A 20,252-nucleotide genomic window follows, 5' to 3' on the forward strand; every position below is an offset into this window, starting at 1 on the left:
GAGTTATGCCTGGAACCCATAGTGGAGCGAGGCATTTACAGCTGAATTAAGTCACTACCACACTCTACAGTCTAGAGCGGAAGAAGGTGTGAATGAAATTTTAATAAGCCCTTCCCGCTTCAGATCATGAGCCATAAAAGCCTGGTTCCAACTTGAACAAGGAAAATCTTTGGATATGAGATCAGAGTTTTGAACTGGATCTCACTGCACTTTTAATTTCTGAATTAGATCACTAGAATTATGCCTGTCACTCACCTCACATGCCTGTGCATAAGACAGAAGCGAAACTGTGCATGGCACGCTTGGAGTCAGGGAGTGGGGAAGCCTATTTCATGTTTGCACTTCACTAAATTCAGACTTTTCAACAGGGCTGTACATTTACACACAGATGTGTTCTGTGCCCACGAGAAATGTGAATATACGTTCATAGGGGTGACGGTTATAATAATAAGTGACACCTAGGTAGAAGGGGACGACAGAGGATGAGATGGCTGGATGGCATCACTGACTCGATGGACATGAGTCTGGGTGAACTCCGGGAGTTGGTGATGGACAGGGAGGCCTGGTGTGCTGCGATTCATGGGGTCGCGAAGAGTTGGACACGACTGAGTGACTGAACTGAATGGACTGAGGTCACTTATGGTGACCAGTGGTTAAGAATTCTACCTTCCAATGAAGGGGACATGGGTTAGATCCCTGGTCAGAGAACTAAGATCCCACCCGCTGTGGGGCAACTAGGCCCACGTGCCGCAACTACTGAGCCCATGCCACAACTGGAGAGAAGCCGACTGGCTGCAACAAGAGTCTGTATGCCACAGTGAAGATGCTGTGCGTGGCAACTATAACATTAGTAAGACCCAGCACACCCAAATAAACAAACAAGTGATGCTGGAAAAAACCTAAACGGCCCAAAAGAAGGACTGAGGTTGAACAAATTATGAGATACCCACAAGATACTACTGTGAAAATAATGCTTTGCAAGAATTTTAATAATTTTGGAAAATATTCAAGATACACTATTTAAGGAAAAGAGAAAATTCAATATATAGTATAACAGTAATTACATAAACAAGAAATAAACACACAGTGCCTTGTAAATCTCCTCCCTTTTCCTAGAGCCCTGATGACACAAATAAGGTTTCTGCTCTGCTACAGACACATACACACAAAACACATGCATAGAGAAAGAGCAATAATGAACAATACTAAAATGTTACCAATCGCAATTTTAAAATGTTATAATCTTATTTATGCTATTTGGTATCTTTCAAATATTATATACATGTTATCACCTGTTAATTACAAAAAAAGAACACTAGCTTTACTTAGCATTTTAAATTATAAAACTAGTCCTTTACAATGGTAAAAAAATGACAAGGCATACTTTATCTCTTCGTGCTTCCTTGAAACAAAATAAAATCCATTCCCACTGTTGGTACTGCGGGACACCCCCCCTCCCACCCTGAGGCTTATATATATTGATAATTATATTTAATTGAAAGGCAGTAAAATCGACCTTTTCAGGGTGTACAGTTCTATCATTTTAACTCATGCAAACATCTGAGCAACCACCATCACCATACTACACACAGAACCAAAAGCCCTCCCTCACGTGACCTCCCTTAGTCATTCCTGATTCCTGGCAACTAGTGACTTGTCACGATGGCTTCGTTTTTTCTAAAAGATCATACAGATGGAATAACATGTAACCTTTCTCTCCAAAATTTAAAAAACTGTGGTAAAATATACATAAAATTTACCATTTTAACTATTCTGAAGTGTATGGTTCAGTGGCATTAAGCACCTTCACGTTGTTGTACGGCTCTGACCACCTTACCTCTAGCACTTGTTCTATCTTCCGCATCCAAAACTCTGTATCCATTAAACACTAACTTCCAATTCCCTTCAACCCTAAGCCCCTGACAACCACCATTCTGTTTTCTGTTTCTATGAATTTAACTGCTCTAAGCAGCTCATGTAATATTTGAAATCACATATTTGTCCTTTTGTGACTGGCTTATTTCATTTAGCATAATGTCTCCAAGTTTCATCCATGTTGTAGCAAATATCAGCATTTCCTCCCTTTTTAAGGCTGAATAATATTCTATTGTATGTACATACACATTCTGTTCATCCATCCATTCTTTGACGCTTGTGAACCATGCTGCTATGAATATACATATATCTATCTATGTCCCCGCTTTCAGTTATATATCTGTAAGTGGAACTGATGGATCTTATGGTAAGTATGTTTTATTTTTTGAGGAACTACCATACCATCTTCCACAGCACCTACACCACTTCACATCCCCACCAGCACTGCACCAGGCTTCCAACTTCTCCATATTCTCACCAGTACTAATCTCTGCTTTTCTGATAACAGCCATTTCAATAGGCATAATGCAGTATCTCCTTTTGATTTTAATTTGCATTTTCTTGATTCTAATGATGCTGAGTATCTTTTCATGTGTTTACTGGCCATTTGTGCATCTTATTTGGAAAAGTGAAAAAAGTGAAAGTGTTGGTCGCTCAGTTGTGTCCAACTCTTTGCAACCCCACGGATTGTAGCCCACCAGGCTCCTCTGTTCATGGAATTCTACAGGTAAGAATACTGGAGTGGGTAGCCATTCCCTTCTCCAGGGGATCTTCCCAACCCATGTATTCAAATCCTTTGCTCATTTTATTTGTCTTTTTATTATTGAGGTATAAGAGTACTTTACATTTTAGCTATGCTTATCAGATATATATATATATATACACACACACACACACACACACACACATATACACACATACACATGCACATATAGTTTGCAGGTATTTTCTGCCATTCAGTGGGTTGCCATCTCATTCTGTCAATAGTATCCTTTGATGCACAAGAGTCTTATGTATTTGATAAAATACAATTTATCTCTTTTGTTGCCTGTGCTTTTGGTGTCAGTATGTTACTTTCTGAGACGACTTTCAATCAGGTTACCTTATGCAACCTTTTAAGAAAATGTCCTAAATTATTGTCTATCAATAGTTCACATGTTCTTTTAAATCACTGAGTAGTATTCCATTACACAGATATATCAGAGGGTTTTTTTTTTAAAGCCATTCATGTATGGAAGGATAACTGGATTTTTTCCATCTTTTTATAATTATCAATACAGTTCCTACAAATATTTGTGTGGATATCTATTTGTGTGAATGTTATGTTTTGATTTCACCATAAATGTTTCAACTGTATGGGAATAGAATTGGTGGACCTTACAGTAAATAAAAAGCCTCTTGATGAAAGTGAAAGAGGAGAGTGAAAAAGTTGGCTTAAAGCTCAACACTCAGAAAATGAAGATCATGGCATCTGGTCCCATCACTTCATGGGAAATAGATGGGGAAACAGTGGAAACAGTGTCAGACTTTATTTTTCTGGGCTCCAAAATCACTGCAGATGGTGATTGCAGCCATGAAATTAAAAGATGCTTACTCCTTGGAAGGAAAGTTACGACCAATCTAGATAGCATATTCAAAAGCAGAGACATTACTTTGCCAACAAAGGTCCATCTAGTCAAGGCTATGGTTTTTCCAGTAGTCATGTATGGATGTGAGAGTTGGACTGTGAAGAAAGCTGAGCATCGAAGAATTGATGCTTTTGGACTGTGGTGTTGGAAAAGACTCTTGGGAGTCCCTTGGACTGCAAGGAGATCCAACCAGTCCATTCTAAAGGAGATCAGTCCTGGGTGTTCTTTGGAAGGACTAATGCTAAAGCTGAAACTCCAATTCTTGGCCACCTCATGTGAAAAGTTGACTCATTGGAAAAGACTCTGATGCTGGGAGGGATTGGAGGCAGGAGGAGAAGGGGACGACAGAGGATGAGATGGCTGGATGGCATCACCGACTCGATGGATGTGAGTGAGTGAACTCCGGGAGTTGGTGATGGACAGGGAAGCCTGGCGTGCTGTGATTCATGGAGTTGCAAAGAGTCGGACATGACTGAGTGACTGAAATGAACTGAACAGTAAATATATGTTTAGCTTTACAAGTTACTATCAAACTGTTTCTAAAGTGGCTATACTATTTTGTATTCCTAACATCAATATATGAGAGTTTCTCTGTAATCTTGCCATTTTTTAAAAAGTAATTTTCTGCACAATACTTCCTCCTCTCCTTTTGAGATGCCAATGATACGAAAGTTAGAGCTTTGTTATCATTCCATAGGGCCTTGATGCTCTTTCCCCCTCCCCAATCTTTCATCTGTTTTTTAGACTGCATAATTTTTATGATTTATCTTCAAGTTCTCTCTTTCCTCTGTCACTTCCATTAATTTCATCTCCAGGCGTTTCTACATTAATTCTTCTGAGATCCCTTTCCTAAGTTCCCCTCGCTTAGATAAATGAGTACTTTCTGATTCCCTGGGGCTCTCCCTTTTCAGCACTCTGCCCAGAAAGCTGAGGTTTTATTTACATTTTGCCTCTTACTTTCTCCAAGTGTTCAGGCAGTGGGGGCCAACTGGCAGGAAGTCAGAGAAAGTAAGAACAGGTTGCACATCTCAACCTCTCATGACCACAGATCCTCCAACAGAAAGGAAGGCAACCCCCTTCCTCAGTTTTAGATACCTATGTCTTCCTCTGTGCCCACTATCACTGTCAGGAGCCATAATCTCTACTTTCCAAGCCTGAAGTTGAGGGCTTCTCTTAGAGCCCTCCTGGGGCTCTCTCTGTCCACACTGATGTCCACTTCCTGGTTCCACACTATGTTGAGACCAGGCCATGTGACAACACAAATGGAAAAATGGAAAACTCACCCCCAGTCTGGTGGCATTTCAAATTTTGGTCTTCCCTAATTCTCTTGCTACTTTTTACTATTCAGAGTCTTCAGAAAGCTGCTCCGGGCATTCTGTCCAAGGTTTATAATAGGTGTACTCACTGAGACACAGAGTCAGGTGATCATTACACCAGCTCACTTGGAACCAGAACGTCCCACGCTTATGCTTTATATATTTATATTTTAGGGTTGGCAAAAGTTTTTCTGTAAAGGACCAAAGAGTAAATATTTTAGGCTTGGAGGGTCACGTATGACTTCTTTTGCATACTCTTTTTATACAATCTTTTAAAAGACCATTCTAAGTTCATAGGTGGTATAAAAACAGACCACAGAGCCACTGTTTTCCAACTCCTGTGTTAGAATACATTATCTGTCTCCAAATAAATGAAAATTCATGCAAAGATAAGCTGCAGTATGAGTTATGCTTTATATCACTTTAACAACTCAATACCTTTACCAAAATGTATGAGTCCTATGAGGCAGAAGCAGCCTTTATCACTGGTCATGATAATCTGTTTGAAAAATGCTTAATTTTGTTTTTACACTTAATATATTTAATAATTCTTAATAGGATCTTAGAGCTTTTTTATTGTTTACTGTAAATACTATATTTCTAAATGTTATTATTTGTTTAGAAGTAACACTCATGAATGAACGCTGGATGGCACCACTGATGCCATGGACATGCTACAGTCCATGGGGTGCACAGTCCATGGGGTCGCAAAGAGCTGGACACGACTGGGTGACTGAACAACAGCAACAACAACATTAATGAAAATCACAGGGAATTCTCTTTCAGATCCATTCACTTTCTAGGATTTTGATAAAGACAGAATTCAGTAAAAGCTGTCATATTTATCACTGGTTTTTGAAATAAAGCTGACAAAAGAAAGCTGTGTGTGCAGTATACTGACAACTACTTAGCAAGAAACGGGTTTGCAAACAAAAGAAAGCAAGTCAGTGTCCTCCCCTACTCCATGTTATGTCACATTTATATTTTTTGTCATGTGTTTTTCTGTTGATCAGTGATAACTACATTGTTGAGTTAATGCTGCTTCTCTCAAATGGTATGGTTTTCCTTATGGTATTATTTATATCTGATGGAAGGGGAGAGTGACACTTTCAATTCCCGAAAGTTCTGAGAAATTAGCATCTGATTTCACGACATCATTGCCAAGAAAAGTAGAAATGATAATAAACTCTTTTTAATTCTAATATTCCCACTGGTAAGAACACTGATAAAAATCCAACCAAAGGCTGTAACCTAGAATACCACAAAGACTATTCATCTCAGTTAAATAAATACACATCTCTCACATGAAGCACTGGGTATTACAATGAAGCGCTAGTACATTGACACACACTGGGCCCTGAATAGATACTATATTCTCTTTCTTAACTCCATACTCTTAGATTTACTGCCAATCTACTTCCTTTATTTTTAATGAGAACTAAAAAGTATAGAATTTGACTTGTATTTTCTACAGCTTATTTTCCACTTTTAAATTTGTCTGTGACACAGTATACTGCAGTATACCAAAAATAATGCAACCAAAGAAAAGTTAATCATCAACTGGAGGAAACGGAGGAAAAGGAGGAGGGGAAGTGGCAGTGAGCATGTGCCAATGAGCTGCTGCCTTGTATCCAACTACTGTTTGTGTCTGATTGTTTTCAGCAATACTCCTTGCTTACAGCTTTCTCAACTTGAGGAACTAGGGCCTTCAAAATAAGCCTTCATTTTCCCTGTGCTATACTATTCACATCTTGTTTAAACTGAACTCCAACACACTCACTTCTCCTGTTCTAACATGTTTGCTAAATCTGAAGGCTCTGATTTCAACACAAGATTTTACTATGTTTATATTCCCTACCCCTGAACTTGTTTATTTTTGTTACCATATACATCATCTTTCATCAGCTGCCAAGTTGACAAGATTCTTGCCATGAAACAATTCACTATTACACAAGCAAAATACAGTTATACACACCTAGGAAGGGACCATGTCTACAACTTTAAAAAGGAGGAAAAAAGCACATCAAAGACAGGGCCTTTATATTAAGTATGTCAAAGATCCAAGAATATCTGAAGCCCAGACAAGAAACACTAGTTCAATCAGGTCTTGGCATGATTTAGTATAAACAAAAATCTGAGCTGTCCTATCCCGTTTTGTTTTTTTTTTTTTCTCCTGTTACGAAAATGTTTTGTTTGCTAATAGCATTATTTAAAAGTTCTCAAAATCTGGATATTTTGTTGCTGTTCATTTCTTAAGTTGTGTCTGATTCTTTGAGATGCCATGGACTGTAGCATGCCAGGCTCCTCTGTCCCCACTACCTCCTGGGTTTGCTCAAATTTCACATCCATTGAGTTGGTGATGTTATCTAACCTCTCATCCTGGATATTCACGTAACTGTAAAAGGGCTACAGCTGTTTTTCCTTTAATGCTATGATAACCATTCATGTCAAAGCTAGGCTATTATGTTTAAAAGATGTTCTTCAAAATTTCAATTATATTTAATGGAGTTTTGAACCCTTCTTCAATCCAAATTACTTTTAAGAGTTTATGTTCTAGTTTCATATTAATAAATTAAAAGAATTAACAATAGCTTCCAAATTAAAATACAACAAGTAGCATATATATTTTGAAAATACACTGTTTCTTTAGAATACTTTACTCTTTTATTTACTTAAGCAGATTTCATAGGATACTAATAGGAATCTGTCTGGGGATAGAAGAAAATAAATAGGAAGAGTAGGAGTCCACTCACTCCCAGGAGGAATCAATGTTTCATAATAAATGTACTGATGCCACTAATTTGGAATTAGTAATAATTCAAAGACTGTCAAATATATTTTAAAATATATTTCAAAAGTTTTATGATGTAATGAATGAATAATGTGAATAAGATTACAGAAAAATATTTAAACATCTTTAGAAAACAAACATTTATATTAAAAACATTGTTTAATATAAACAACTGATTTGTTAGTTACAGGCGGCACTAGTGGTAAAGACCCCTCCTGCCAATGCAGGATATACAAGAGACGTGGGTTCGATCCCTGGATGGGGAAGATCCCCTGGGGAGGAAAATGGCAACCCACTCCAGTATACTTGCCTGGAAAATTCCATGGACAGAGGAGCCTGGTGGGCTACAGTCAAAGGAGCCACAGAGAGTCAGACACGACAGGGCAACTAAGCACAAGTAGCTGAGGCTGCATCTATCAAGCAACTTTTTTTGATTAGCTATTCAATGTTATCATATGAGTAAGTTGCACATCACTGAAAAACTATTCTGTGGTATTCACTTTCAAGTAATTCATATTAATCTTCCCACAAACTTATTTCTCTTTCCATGTCTTTCCAATCTGCAGGTGAATGAACAAGGAGGAAGGGAAAAGTAGAAAAGAAAAAAAAAGCAATAGGGAACAAGAAAATAGAAAGGAAAAACTTCAGAGAGCTATTAAAAGAAGGAAAAAATAAAAGGACAGAGAAAGAGGGAGGAGGGTAGAAGGTAGGGAAAAGGGAGCCTGAAAATAAACTACATTAAAAAGAAAAAGCCTACAAATAAATCATGTCAAATAATATTCATCAAAGTACCAAAGATGAACAATTACCTCTTCATCCAGAGATTGAAAGAGTAAAACTACCATGAATGTCCAAGTGGGAAGAAAAAAGCTATAAAACTGCTCAAAAGCCTAATTATGATAATTATTCTTAAATTAAGCCTCATCTAAACTCCATGGGGTCGCAACGAGTTGCACATGATTACGCGCCTAAACAACAATCTCCTGCCTAGGCTGGTGGCCAGAATTCTGGGAGCCAGGTAAGGGGAGAGTAGAGGGTGGAGAGAAGGGAAGAAGAAAGGGTGGGGAGGAGAGGAGGGTTTCTCAATATTTCATATACATATATTCACTTAATCTCCCTGTTTTGAATTTTCTCAACTCCTGATCTCTCCCAGTCAGAGACCTTTGTTTTCACTTTTCCTGCCACCTACTAGCATGGGAAACGGCAGTTACTCAGGGTCAGGAAATATATAAAAATCTTCAATAATTTTCAGCTAAACCTATTTCAGAGGGTTCTTGCTCCATCCCCACACACAGCATTAACACTTAGTCCCTGTGGTATCCAGAGCCAGATCCTAGCCTTTTTAAAAATCCTGAAATTTATTTCTTTGGCTTTCTCCATTGCTGACTTAAGATTTGACATTTCCTAATCAGTTACCACTGTGGTATTCATTCCATCTTTACTTGGAAGCCTCAGAGCACATGTTATTTTCAAGTGTCCATGTGATACTTTGGAAAAGAATATTAATATTATACTACAGGCCACAATGAAAGTCTTGAGAAATTTTTTAAAAGTAGAAACTAAAAAAAGGATACATTCTTCAACCATTAAGGCAGTTAAATCAGAACATACCAAAAATCTAAGCAAGTCAAAAAAGGTTCCAAAAGTTTAAAATATTCTCCCAAATAAGAATAAAAACTACTAAGAAAATAATGACAAAAAAACTAAATATCAAACTTGTAATCAGAGGCAAATTACACTTTCAGTATTAAAAAAAACAAAACTCACAAATCTTATATAAAACTTAGAAAGTCAGAAAACGAACAACAAAGCAAATCTCAAGATAATAAAAAGGGCAAATTGATGATTTATAGATAGAAAAAAATAGCAATAAATTCTAAAAACTATACTAAAAAAAGTTCTTTAAAAAACATATTTGAGATAGCACTGGAAACTATATTCAATACACTGTGATAAACCATAATGGAAAGAATATGAAAAAGTGTATATACATGTATAATTCAATCACTTTGCTATATAGAAGAAATTAACACATAAATCAACTATACTTCAGTATCGTAGGTTATGAACATTAAAATATTTAGGGGTGAAGTATTATAATGCCTGCAACTTAATTTTAAGTGATTCAGAAAATATAAAAGAATATCTACTACTTTAAACAAACTACGTATACTAGTTGTTCTAAGCAAATATGACAAAAATCAGTGAATCCAGGTGATGAGTATATAGGTGTTGGTTATAATTTCAACTTTCCATTCATTCAAAATTTTTCAAAATAAACTGAAGAAAAAGATGTGCAGATGTGGAGGGTATTTACAAACAAGAGCTTAAGCTATTTCAATTAAGAGCTTAAATAAGCTTTATTAAGCAATAAATTTCAAGAAAATCTGTAATATTTCATTATTTTCTTACCTGAAATGTTATGAATGTGATTTAATTTCTCTTTACAGTTTTCTCTTCTAAAGAGATATGAACCCAAGGAGCCCCCAATGCTCTAAGATAAAATGAAGATAAACCATCAAGATTCCTGATTTTATGGTGTTTTAAAAAATACTGCAGTGAAAAGTCATTTTAAAAAGCTTGTATGTACATGGATACTTGAAAAGAATTACTTTGAAGTGAAAAATGAAAATGGCAAAAGGTGACTGAAATCATAGCAGGTCATCACGAAACATTCTTTTGAAAGCTAAACACTTTTTACAAATCATGGGAAATCCCACGAAGTTACTGTGCTAACACCAAAGCATTTAAAGGGGCCAAAACTCCAAAACATAACGTGAAACTGAGTCGATTTTAGAGTACACTGCACCCTTTGAAAGGTCCATTGCGCATTGTATCACAAATCTACATTTTTATTCTGAAACTTCATCTAACTTTATTAATCCTGGACGATTTCTAGGTTACACTTGATTTGAAAATCAAAGTCTAAAATGGATGAAAACTACAGTAATGATTTCTACATATGTGAGATTCTACTGAACTGGATTCAGACATAAAAGTCAGCTAGTTGCTACTTGAAAACATACACAGAAACATGGGTCAGATTTTATAGGCTCTTTCAGGTGTGGATGTAATAGGCCACAGGAGTCATAATTTATTACAGTATGAAGTACTATGAGAGGTTAAATAACCAAATACGCACATTCCACGCTTTCCATTAAACTACAGTTCATGTCCTTTCCTCTTGATAAATGCCCCTACTACAAGTCCTAATGTGCCATATTTTACAGCTCAAGAATTTTTTTTCCTAGTGAAAAGTTCTATCTTTGATCTCCATCAGTCTCAGCAAATGAAACCTAACTACAACACTACCACATATGATTTTGAAATATGTGAAGAAGTCAATATTAACAAAAGTGAAGGAAGGCAGACAGAGAACATTTCAGTTTTTGACAAATATAAAGACACTATGTGTGCCTCTGTAAAATGGGAAAGTCAATAGTAACAGAAAATTAGAAAGAACTTTTACCTTATCATAAAGGACATGTTAAGAACACCAATCAACAATGGGACTGGCTTACTGGGAAAGTAGGCTGGAGGCCAAGATTCTTAAATCAAACAAGCAATCTATCAGAGAAAAAACAAAACATATTTCTGACAGCCTCACAGCTAACATAAAATGGATTTGTGGTATGTTATAAAATACTAGCAGACACCCTTTGAAAATTAAAGTCTTTATTCTGGCAGGTTTAGGCTACAGAATCTGGACATATATAGTATCTGGACACTGTTTAGTTTTTCTGTGTAATGTCAAAAAATACACCTGACTAAACATGCCTATAATGAATAGAGGACAACACTCTTAATTTTGACTCTCATTTTGTGAAACCTCAGGAATTAAAATTTTTACTTTCAATATTACTGACAAGGATTGTTTGAAAAGTTTAGTTTAAGTTAAATTTTTATAAATTATTGATTCACTACATATAATATATATTGACGCTTTTAACTGTGGTGTTGGAGAAGACTCTTGAGAGTCCCTTGGACTGCAAGAAGATCAAACCAGTCAATCCTAAATAAAATCAACCCTGAATACTCATTAGAAAGACTGAGGCTGAAGCTGAAGCTCCAATACTTTGGCCACCTGATCCAAAGGGCTGACTCATTAGAAAAGACCCTGATGCTAGGAAAGACTGAAGGCAGGAGGAGAAGGGGACAACAGAGGATGAGATGGATGGATGGCATCAACAACTTGATGGACATAAGTTTGAGCAAGCTCTGGGAGTTGGTGATGGATAGGGAACACTGGCGTGCTGCAGTGCATGGGATCACAAAGAGTCGGATACAAGTGAGCATCTTAGCACACACACACACAAAACTGTTAAAGATCATTCTTAGGTCACGGGTCTGTTGTTAAAAAAACAGCCACAATTGGATTTGGTCCATGGGCCATATGTAGTTTGTGAACTCTGCTCTGGATAGCCTCCTTTTATCCAAAACGAAGTGGATCCCTGACGGGCATGTAATGTTGTCAGTGCCCTTTCATCCATCCGTTCTCTAAAGCCAATCCTTGTATCACACGAAGGAACAACAACAAAACAACAAAAATAAACCTCTAGTATTTCCAACTATACAATGACATCACCTGTGGAAATCTCAGACTTTTAAGGAAGATATATTACTGGGCTTTGAAATCTTTTTTCAAAGATTTTCTGTTAAAGTCTGTTACCTCTGATAATTATAATAATAAATATTTTTATGGAATAGTTATATTAGATACAATCACAGATTTTTTACTCCCTTTTAAATCTTTATTGAGGTATGCTTGATAACTTTATAGAGACATATTTTGCATATTATATTATTCACCATTTTCTAAATCATAATTCAATGACTTTTTAAATAATTTTTTCTACCAATACCATAAGTCAGTTTTCAAACTAACGATCTCTGAAGCGCATTTACTGTTAATGCCTGTTTTGCCCACCCCTTCGCCTCAGGCAACCACTAATCTTTTTGTCTTTACAGTTTCACCCCTTTTTTTGGACATCTCACATAAATGTGGTTTCTGCATCTGCTTTTTTTCACTAAGCATGTTTTTGATGTTCATCCACATCATGGTATGTATCCATAGTTTGTTCCTTCTTATTGCTAAACAGTATTCCAAGAGATATGCTACACACTCTTAAAGTGTCAATCTAACAAGTTTTGACATTCATATACACTTATCTGGTGGCTCAGATGGTAAAGAATCTGCCCACAATGCAGGAAACCTGGGTTTGATTTCCAGGTTGGGAAAATCCCCTAGAAAAAAGAAAGGCTACCTACTCCATTATTCTTACCTGGAGAATTTCATGGGCAGAGGAGACTGGCAGGCTACAGTCCATGGGGTCATAAAGAGTAGGACACGACTGAGCATCTAACACTTTCACACACTCCTGAAACCATCACTAGTCAGGATAACAGTCATGTCAATCATGTCCCCAATTCCTTGTGTTCTTTTGTCATTCCTCATTCCCACCCCATCCCAGCCACCTTGTCCCTAAAGCAACTCCCAGGCTGCCTTCTGTTACTACATATCACTTTGTATTTGTCAGAATTTTATATAAATGGAATCACACAGTATGTACTTCTGTATGCCCTTTTCATTCAGCACAATATTTTAAACATTCATTCATGTTAGAGCATGTATCAATGTTTCTTTTTATTATGAAAGAAAATTCAATTGTATAGAATAACAAAGTTTGTTATACATTTACCTGTCGATGGACATGTGACGTGTTTCCTGGGTTTTGGCTATTACAAATAAATCTGATACAAGCATCTGTTTATAAATCTTTGCATCTAAGCATATGCTTTCATTTCTCCTGAGCAAATATCTAAATGTTAAGTGATGGGATCATATAGTAGGTGGATTAAACTTGTTAAACTACAGAACAGTTTGCCAAACGGATTTCAATCCCCACAGCAACATATGAGCATTTCAGTCACTCCATATCCTCACCAACGTTGGTATGATCAGTTTTTTAAATTTTAGACATTCTAGGAGATGTGCAGTTGTATCTCATTGTGATTTTAATTTGTATTTCCATAATGACTAATAATGTTGAGCATATTTCAATGTTTGTCATTCATCTGCCGTGTGCTTGTCATACTTTCATGAGGTATTTCAAATCTTCTGACTTTTAAAACTAGACTAATTGTTGAGTTTTAAGAGTTCTTTATATATTGTGGATTTATCAGAGAGATGATTTGCAAGTATTTTATCCCAATCTGTGATTTATTTTTTCATTCTCTTAATAGCTTTTTTAAAGAGAAAAAACTTTTAATTTTTAAAAAGTATCAATTACCAATTTGTTATTTTTGTGGATCATGCTTTTGGTTTATATCTGAGAAATTATTCCCTAATCCAACTTTTTCTTCTAGAAGTTTTATAATTTTAAACTTTATATTTAGGTTTTTGATACATTTTGAGGTAATTAAGTATGGTATGAAGTATGGATCGAAGTTCATTTTATCTCATATAGATATCTAATTGTTCCAGTGCCATTTGTTGAAAAGTCTATTGCTTTACCATTAAAAATGCTTCTGCACATTATTTTAAATCAGTTGTCCATACGTGTTTTATACTTTTTTTTCTTCTGACTCTCTATTCCACTGATTGTTTTGTTTCTTGACATCAATATCACATTGTCTAAATTACTGTAGCTTTTTAAATCTTGAAGTCAGATAGATCTCCATCCAACTTTGTTCTTTGTCAAGGCTATTTTGACTCCTCTAAGTCCTTTGTAGTTCCAAATGAATTTTAGAATCATGCCAATTCTACAAAAAATTTTAAAGGGATTTTGATCCATACAGTCTATACATTACTTTAGGGACAATTGACATCTTCACAATATTAAGTTTACTGATCCATGAAGAGGGTTCATCTTATCATTTACTAAGATCTATTTAATTTCTCTTGACGATGTTTTGAAGTTTCCAGTGTATGGAGTTTTATCTTTTGTCAGATTTATCCCTAAGTATTTCATACTTATTTAATATTACTTTGGCATTCCTTAGTTTTAAATTGTAATTTCCAAACGTTCATTGCTGTTATATAGAAGCAAACTGATTTCTGTATATTAACCTTGTATTCTGAAACTTACTTAACTCACTTCCTTGTTCTAGTAGCTGAATCATGTCATCTTGTGAAAAATGACAGTTTTATTCCTCCTTTCTAATTGGGATGTCTTTTTTTTTCTGCCTGAATATACTACCTAGAATCCTGAGATTAACAATGAAAAGAACTGGTGAGAGTGGATATCCGTATCTTGGTCCTGATCTTAGGAGGAAAGCATTCAGCCTTTCATTACTATGTATGATATCAGCTGTTGATTTTTCTTAGATGTTCTACCAGGTTGAAGACATTAACTTGCATTCCTAGTTTGCTGAGACTTTTTAATCAGGAAGGAGTGTTGGATTCTGTCAAATGTTTTCTCTGTATCTACAGAGATGATCACATGACTTGATTTTTAGTTAGTTGAAATCAACCCTGAATAATCATGCAAAGGACTGATTCTGCAGCTGAAGCTCCGATACTTTGGCCACCTGATGCAAAGAGCTGACTCACTGGAAAAGACCCTGATGCTGGGAAAAATTGAGGGCAAGAGGACAAGGAGATGACAGAGGATGAGATGATTGGATGGCATTACGGACTCAATGAATTTGAGCAAATTCAGGGAGATAGTGAAAGACAGGGAAAGCCTGGCATGCTGCAGCTCGTGGGGTTGCAAAGAATCGGACATGACTTAGTGACTGAACAACAAACAAATGTGGTAAATTATAGTGATTGTTTAGTGTTAAACTAATCTGTATTCCTCGGAGAAGGCAATGGCACCCCACTCCAGTACTCTTGCCTGGAAAATCCCATGGACGGAGGAGCCTGGTAGGCTGCAGTCCATGGGGTTGCTAAGAGTCAGACATGACTGAGCGACTTCACTTTCTCTTTTCACCTTCATGCATTGGAGAAGGAAATGGCAACCCACTCCAGTGTTCTTGCCGGGAGAGTCCTAGGGACGGGGGAGCCTGGTGGGCTGCTGTCTATGGGGTCGCACAGAGTCGGACATGACTGAAGTGACTTAGCAGCAGCAGCAGCAACCTGTATTCCTAAGATAAGCCCTAAGTGATCATGATATGTTATTCTTTTACACACTGCTAGACTCTATTTGCTAAAGTTTAGCTTATAATTTTAATATTTACATTTATGAATGATGTTTTAGCTTATAAATTTATGTTTAGCTTATAAATTTAATATTTACATTTATGACATTATGGACTGTCATTTCCTTTGCCTGGTTTTGGTATCAACATAATGCTGATTGCTTTAGGTGTGTGTGTTGGGGGGGGTTGTAATTAAAGTCCCTGTTACTCCATCTTAGCCACAAGTGCATGCATGTGTTTGCACGCTAAGTCACTCAGTCATGTGTGACTCTTTGCAACCCCATAGACTGTAGCTCGCCAGGCTCCTCTGTCCATGGTATTCTCCAGGCAAGAACACTGGAGTGTGTTGCCATGCCCTCCTCCAGGGGATCTTCCCAACCCAGGGATCAAACCCATGTCTCTTATGTCTCCTATATTGGCAGGCGGGTTCTTTACCACTAGCACCACCTCGGGAAGCCTAGAATTTTTATTTTTATAGTTATTAGGTCATTATCTCATCCATTCCTTCCTAATCTAGAAAGTATATACCAACAACATCATGTTATATATAGGGAAAATAGAGAAAGGGGGGAAACTGAGGCTCATAAAGTTCGATCAGTTCTAACCCAGAACTAAGATTTGAATCCACACCTATGAAACCATTCTTTAAACATCCTACTCTACTATACTATTTCAGTAGTACTCAAAAAGATTCTATTTAAGCACAGATTAATTTATTTTTCATTAAAAAAAAGCATTATATCTCTAAAAAACCCAGGTAAGTCTGGTCTGAAGCCCATGTCTCAATCACTGTGATATTTGTTAAAAAGAATGAATGACATGCCATGGTTTATTATACACTGAGTCAGGATATATACATAAATTATTAACTATTCAATATACTGAAAACATTACTTAAGAAAAAGATAAAACTAGGAACAAAGAGTCTTATAAAGATACTTTACAGACCCAAAAAGTCCAACCAAAAGAGTAACAATAGTTGATAGATACCATTCTAAAGTTTTTAATCTTCAAAACCATACTATGAAATAGATATTACTGTATAAATTTTATAGATGAGGAAGTTTGAGATATAACAAAATTAAGAAACTTGTTTAGGAGGGGCAATATAGGAGTAAGGGGTTAAAGAGATATAAACTACTATGTATAAAATAAGCTACAAGGATATATTGTACAACATGGGAAATATAGACAATATTTTATAAAAATATAAATGGAGTATAACCTCTAAAATATGTGAGTCACTATATTGGACTCACATAATATTATAATCAACCACACTTCGATTAAAAAATAATTAATAACAATAAATATTGTTATAACAAATAATATTATATATCAACCACACTTCGATTAAAAACAATTGAAAAACAGGAAAGAAATTTGTCCGAAACCTGCCATCCTTTAAGTAGCAGAACAGGTAGTCAAGCTATGTCTCTACAGCTCCAGAATATGATCTTAAAATTTGTATTTGGTTTTCTGCTTGTGTTTCATATTACAATGTTGTCATCCCTGAGAAAGAAGACGCACAGCCAAGGGCCTTTTGGGAACAAGAAAATTCCAACATCAGATTTCAGTAGCGCTAGTGCCAAATGAATTAGAGCTAAGCTTTGATGATAATGGAGGCGATAAGAGGTTTCCCAATCCCTGACTGGAATAAACTTGTTGCCCCCTTTCTGCACCAAGTTTTCCTTCCATAAAATTAGTGAAGAGCCCTTTATATATTTTTGATGATCTGCAATATGTTCAGCTCATGACCTTGGACTTCTAGCTGTTGGCTTTAATGTAGAATTGCTCTCAGGAGTAGCATGGGAGGAGGAATAACAGCTCTTCAAGTAATTCCAGTTATGAGGCAAGATGGTGTAAGGCTAAAGAGCCTGGACTCTTGAGACTCCTGAGGTTCAAATACCTAGTATGCCTCATACTAGCTGTGAGACATTAGAAAAATTACTTAATCTCTTTGGGCTTCTATCCCTGCATCTATAAAACAGAGATGGTAATTCACCTCTCATAGGGTTCAGGATTAAAAGAACATATGAAAAGTGTTTAGAATAGTGCCTGGCACTTGGTTAACATTGTGTAAATTTGGCTAACAATATTATTATAGTTACTGCATAGGAAAAAAATTACATACATTAAATAGGTATGTTAGAAATTCTGTAGTATTAAAAAATACTAGCAAAACCCTCTATAAATCTGACTTATCTATATTAATGTCTCAAAAATGACTTTGGAAATTAATTTCCAGCATCTTCTGTAAGTGGGCAGTTTTTAAAACATAAGCAGGGATAATCAGAAACAATTTATTAAAATCAAATTACTCAATTCCCTTAAGGTAGTATTAAATATTTACTACAGACTCAGCATTATGCAAAAGATCTAGACCCAGCTCCCAAAACGCTTAAAATATTAGAGAGCAAAAATAACACAGAGTTGACAATAAGGCAAAGTAACAAAAAAAGTCAGAGAGTAGCATGTAACTCTAGAAAAGGACTTCTACAGCACCATTAACATGTATGAATTCAACCCACAAAAAAAGTATATATATATTTAGTGCCACTCCTAATGTTAGTGACAAGGACAAGTTCAAAGGACTGATATGTTATAAATTATTAATGAATCACTTCAATAAAAAAGAAAGGGGTTACTGAATAATATTCACTATAACTTACTGTTGCTATTTTGGTCTCCAGAAAGTTCTCCCTTTCTTCATCTACCTTAATTTCAAGTCCAGTTTTAAATAATTCAAGCATTTTGGGGATGTCCCGGCCAACGGAATCTGGTTAGAAAAACAAGAAATCCAAAGTTATCACTATATCTAAACAAGTAGCAAAAATTACTAAATAAGAGAAACATTCAATCCAAGTTAAGATATAAAAAATGATTTGTGGCAAACAGACTTTAAGGTGACCCATATCCTGGTGTTCATGCCCTTGTGTGATACCCTCCCACTGAGTGTGGATGAGACCTGCAACAAGCTTCTAGGCAAGAGACATGATGATTATGCATAACTGATTACATGACATAAAAATGCAATGCTTATCTTGAAGGGCTTTGGCTTCAAAGCTACTGGCTTTGAAGAAGCAAGATACAATGTTGTCGGGGGCATATGGAGAGAGCCATGAGCCAAGAAACTGAGACCCTCAGTCCAGAAACCTGCAAGGAACTGGGTTCTGCCAAAAAGCCATATGAATCTGGAAGCAAATCTTCCTCAGTCAAGCCTCAGACAAAACCATGGCTCCAGCTGATACCCCGACTGGAGCTCTGAGACACTGAAGCAGAAAACACAGCTTAGCTGTACACACATTCCTGATACACAGAAGCTGATACAGTAAATGTGCGTTGTTTTAAGGCACTAAATCTGTGATATTATTGTTCCACAGTAATAAACAATAAATAAGTGTATACAATGATGAGGCTTATCAAACTTTAGAAACATTGATGGCAAATTAAAACCTATAGAGTAACACAGGATAAAAGCTGAAACAGGGGAGTCTTGAAATCTTTGAAGAACATTTTACTTACCTTTACATGAAATTCATCTGACCTGTCTTACCATAAGGAAGGAACTAGAAAAGCAGCAAGAGCTAGCAGTAGAAATAATATCTCACTGAGTGATACAATCTGGAGGCAGCTCATTACTAAACCAATGGTTACAGAAGCTGGCATGAAGAAAGAGATAAAAATTGAAACTTTACTGGATTCTAATGCTACTTTGTCCTCCATCAGGGTAGAGAAAAAGATGCAGTTGAATAAACAAAGGAGAAAAAAGGAATCAAGGTAAAAACCAAGAATTTTCAAAGGATCATGTAGGAGACTCCAAACATACATTATACCCTCCTAACCTTTAATCATAAACATTTTAACTCAAATTTAATATATAAAAATATATATACATATATTTTTAGTTTTACCTTAAACTTTTTAAAATTCATTTTTTATTGAAGTAACAGTTGAATTATAGCACTGTGTTAATTACTGCTATACAGCCAAGTGATTCAGTTATATATATACACACACACAGTATTTTTCACATTCTTTTCCATTATGGTTTATCACACTATATACTAGGACCTTGTTGCTTATCCAGTTTATATATATTAATGTACATATGTGGAATCTATAAAAATGGTACAGATGAACTTATCTACAAAGCAGAAATAGAGACACAGACATAAAGAACAAATGTATGGATACCAAGGAGGGAAGGGGGATAGGGTGGGATGAACTGGGAGATTGAGACTGATGTATATATATATATACACACTACTATGTATAAAATGGACAACTAATGAGAACCTACTGTTTAGCATATACAGATAACTCTATCTATGCTCTGTGGTGACCTAGCTAAGAATGAAATTCAAAAAAGAGGAGTTATACATTAAAAAAAAAAAAAAAAATTACCTGCTGACTGACCTGAATCTATACCTACAACCCTGCTTTCCTCCCTATCATATGGATGAACTGTCTGTGTTCTTATGAAGGCCAATGCTCTTC

At 36.0% G+C, this 20,252-nt stretch overlaps 1 protein-coding gene across 3 annotated transcripts in view; it reads right to left on the reverse strand.

Annotated features, from left to right (window-relative positions):
• The window catches only part of MRPL1 (mitochondrial ribosomal protein L1), a 73,500-nt gene that overhangs the window by 10,730 nt on the left and 42,518 nt on the right, over nt 1–20,252 (reverse strand). For 2 of the 3 annotated variants that reach the window (XM_006059471.4, XM_006059470.4), the window contains exon 7: nt 18,425–18,531. In XM_006059471.4, the coding sequence (XP_006059533.3) occupies nt 18,425–18,531 (107 nt within the window). Of the gene's footprint in view, nt 1–16,448; nt 17,293–18,424; nt 18,532–20,252 lie in introns of those variants that run through there. The other variant, XM_006059472.4, reaches the window with a different exon arrangement.

This window comes from Bubalus bubalis, chromosome 7, assembly GCF_019923935.1.
Source record: "Bubalus bubalis isolate 160015118507 breed Murrah chromosome 7, NDDB_SH_1, whole genome shotgun sequence".
In the NCBI taxonomy this organism is placed as follows: Eukaryota; Metazoa; Chordata; class Mammalia; order Artiodactyla; family Bovidae; genus Bubalus; species Bubalus bubalis.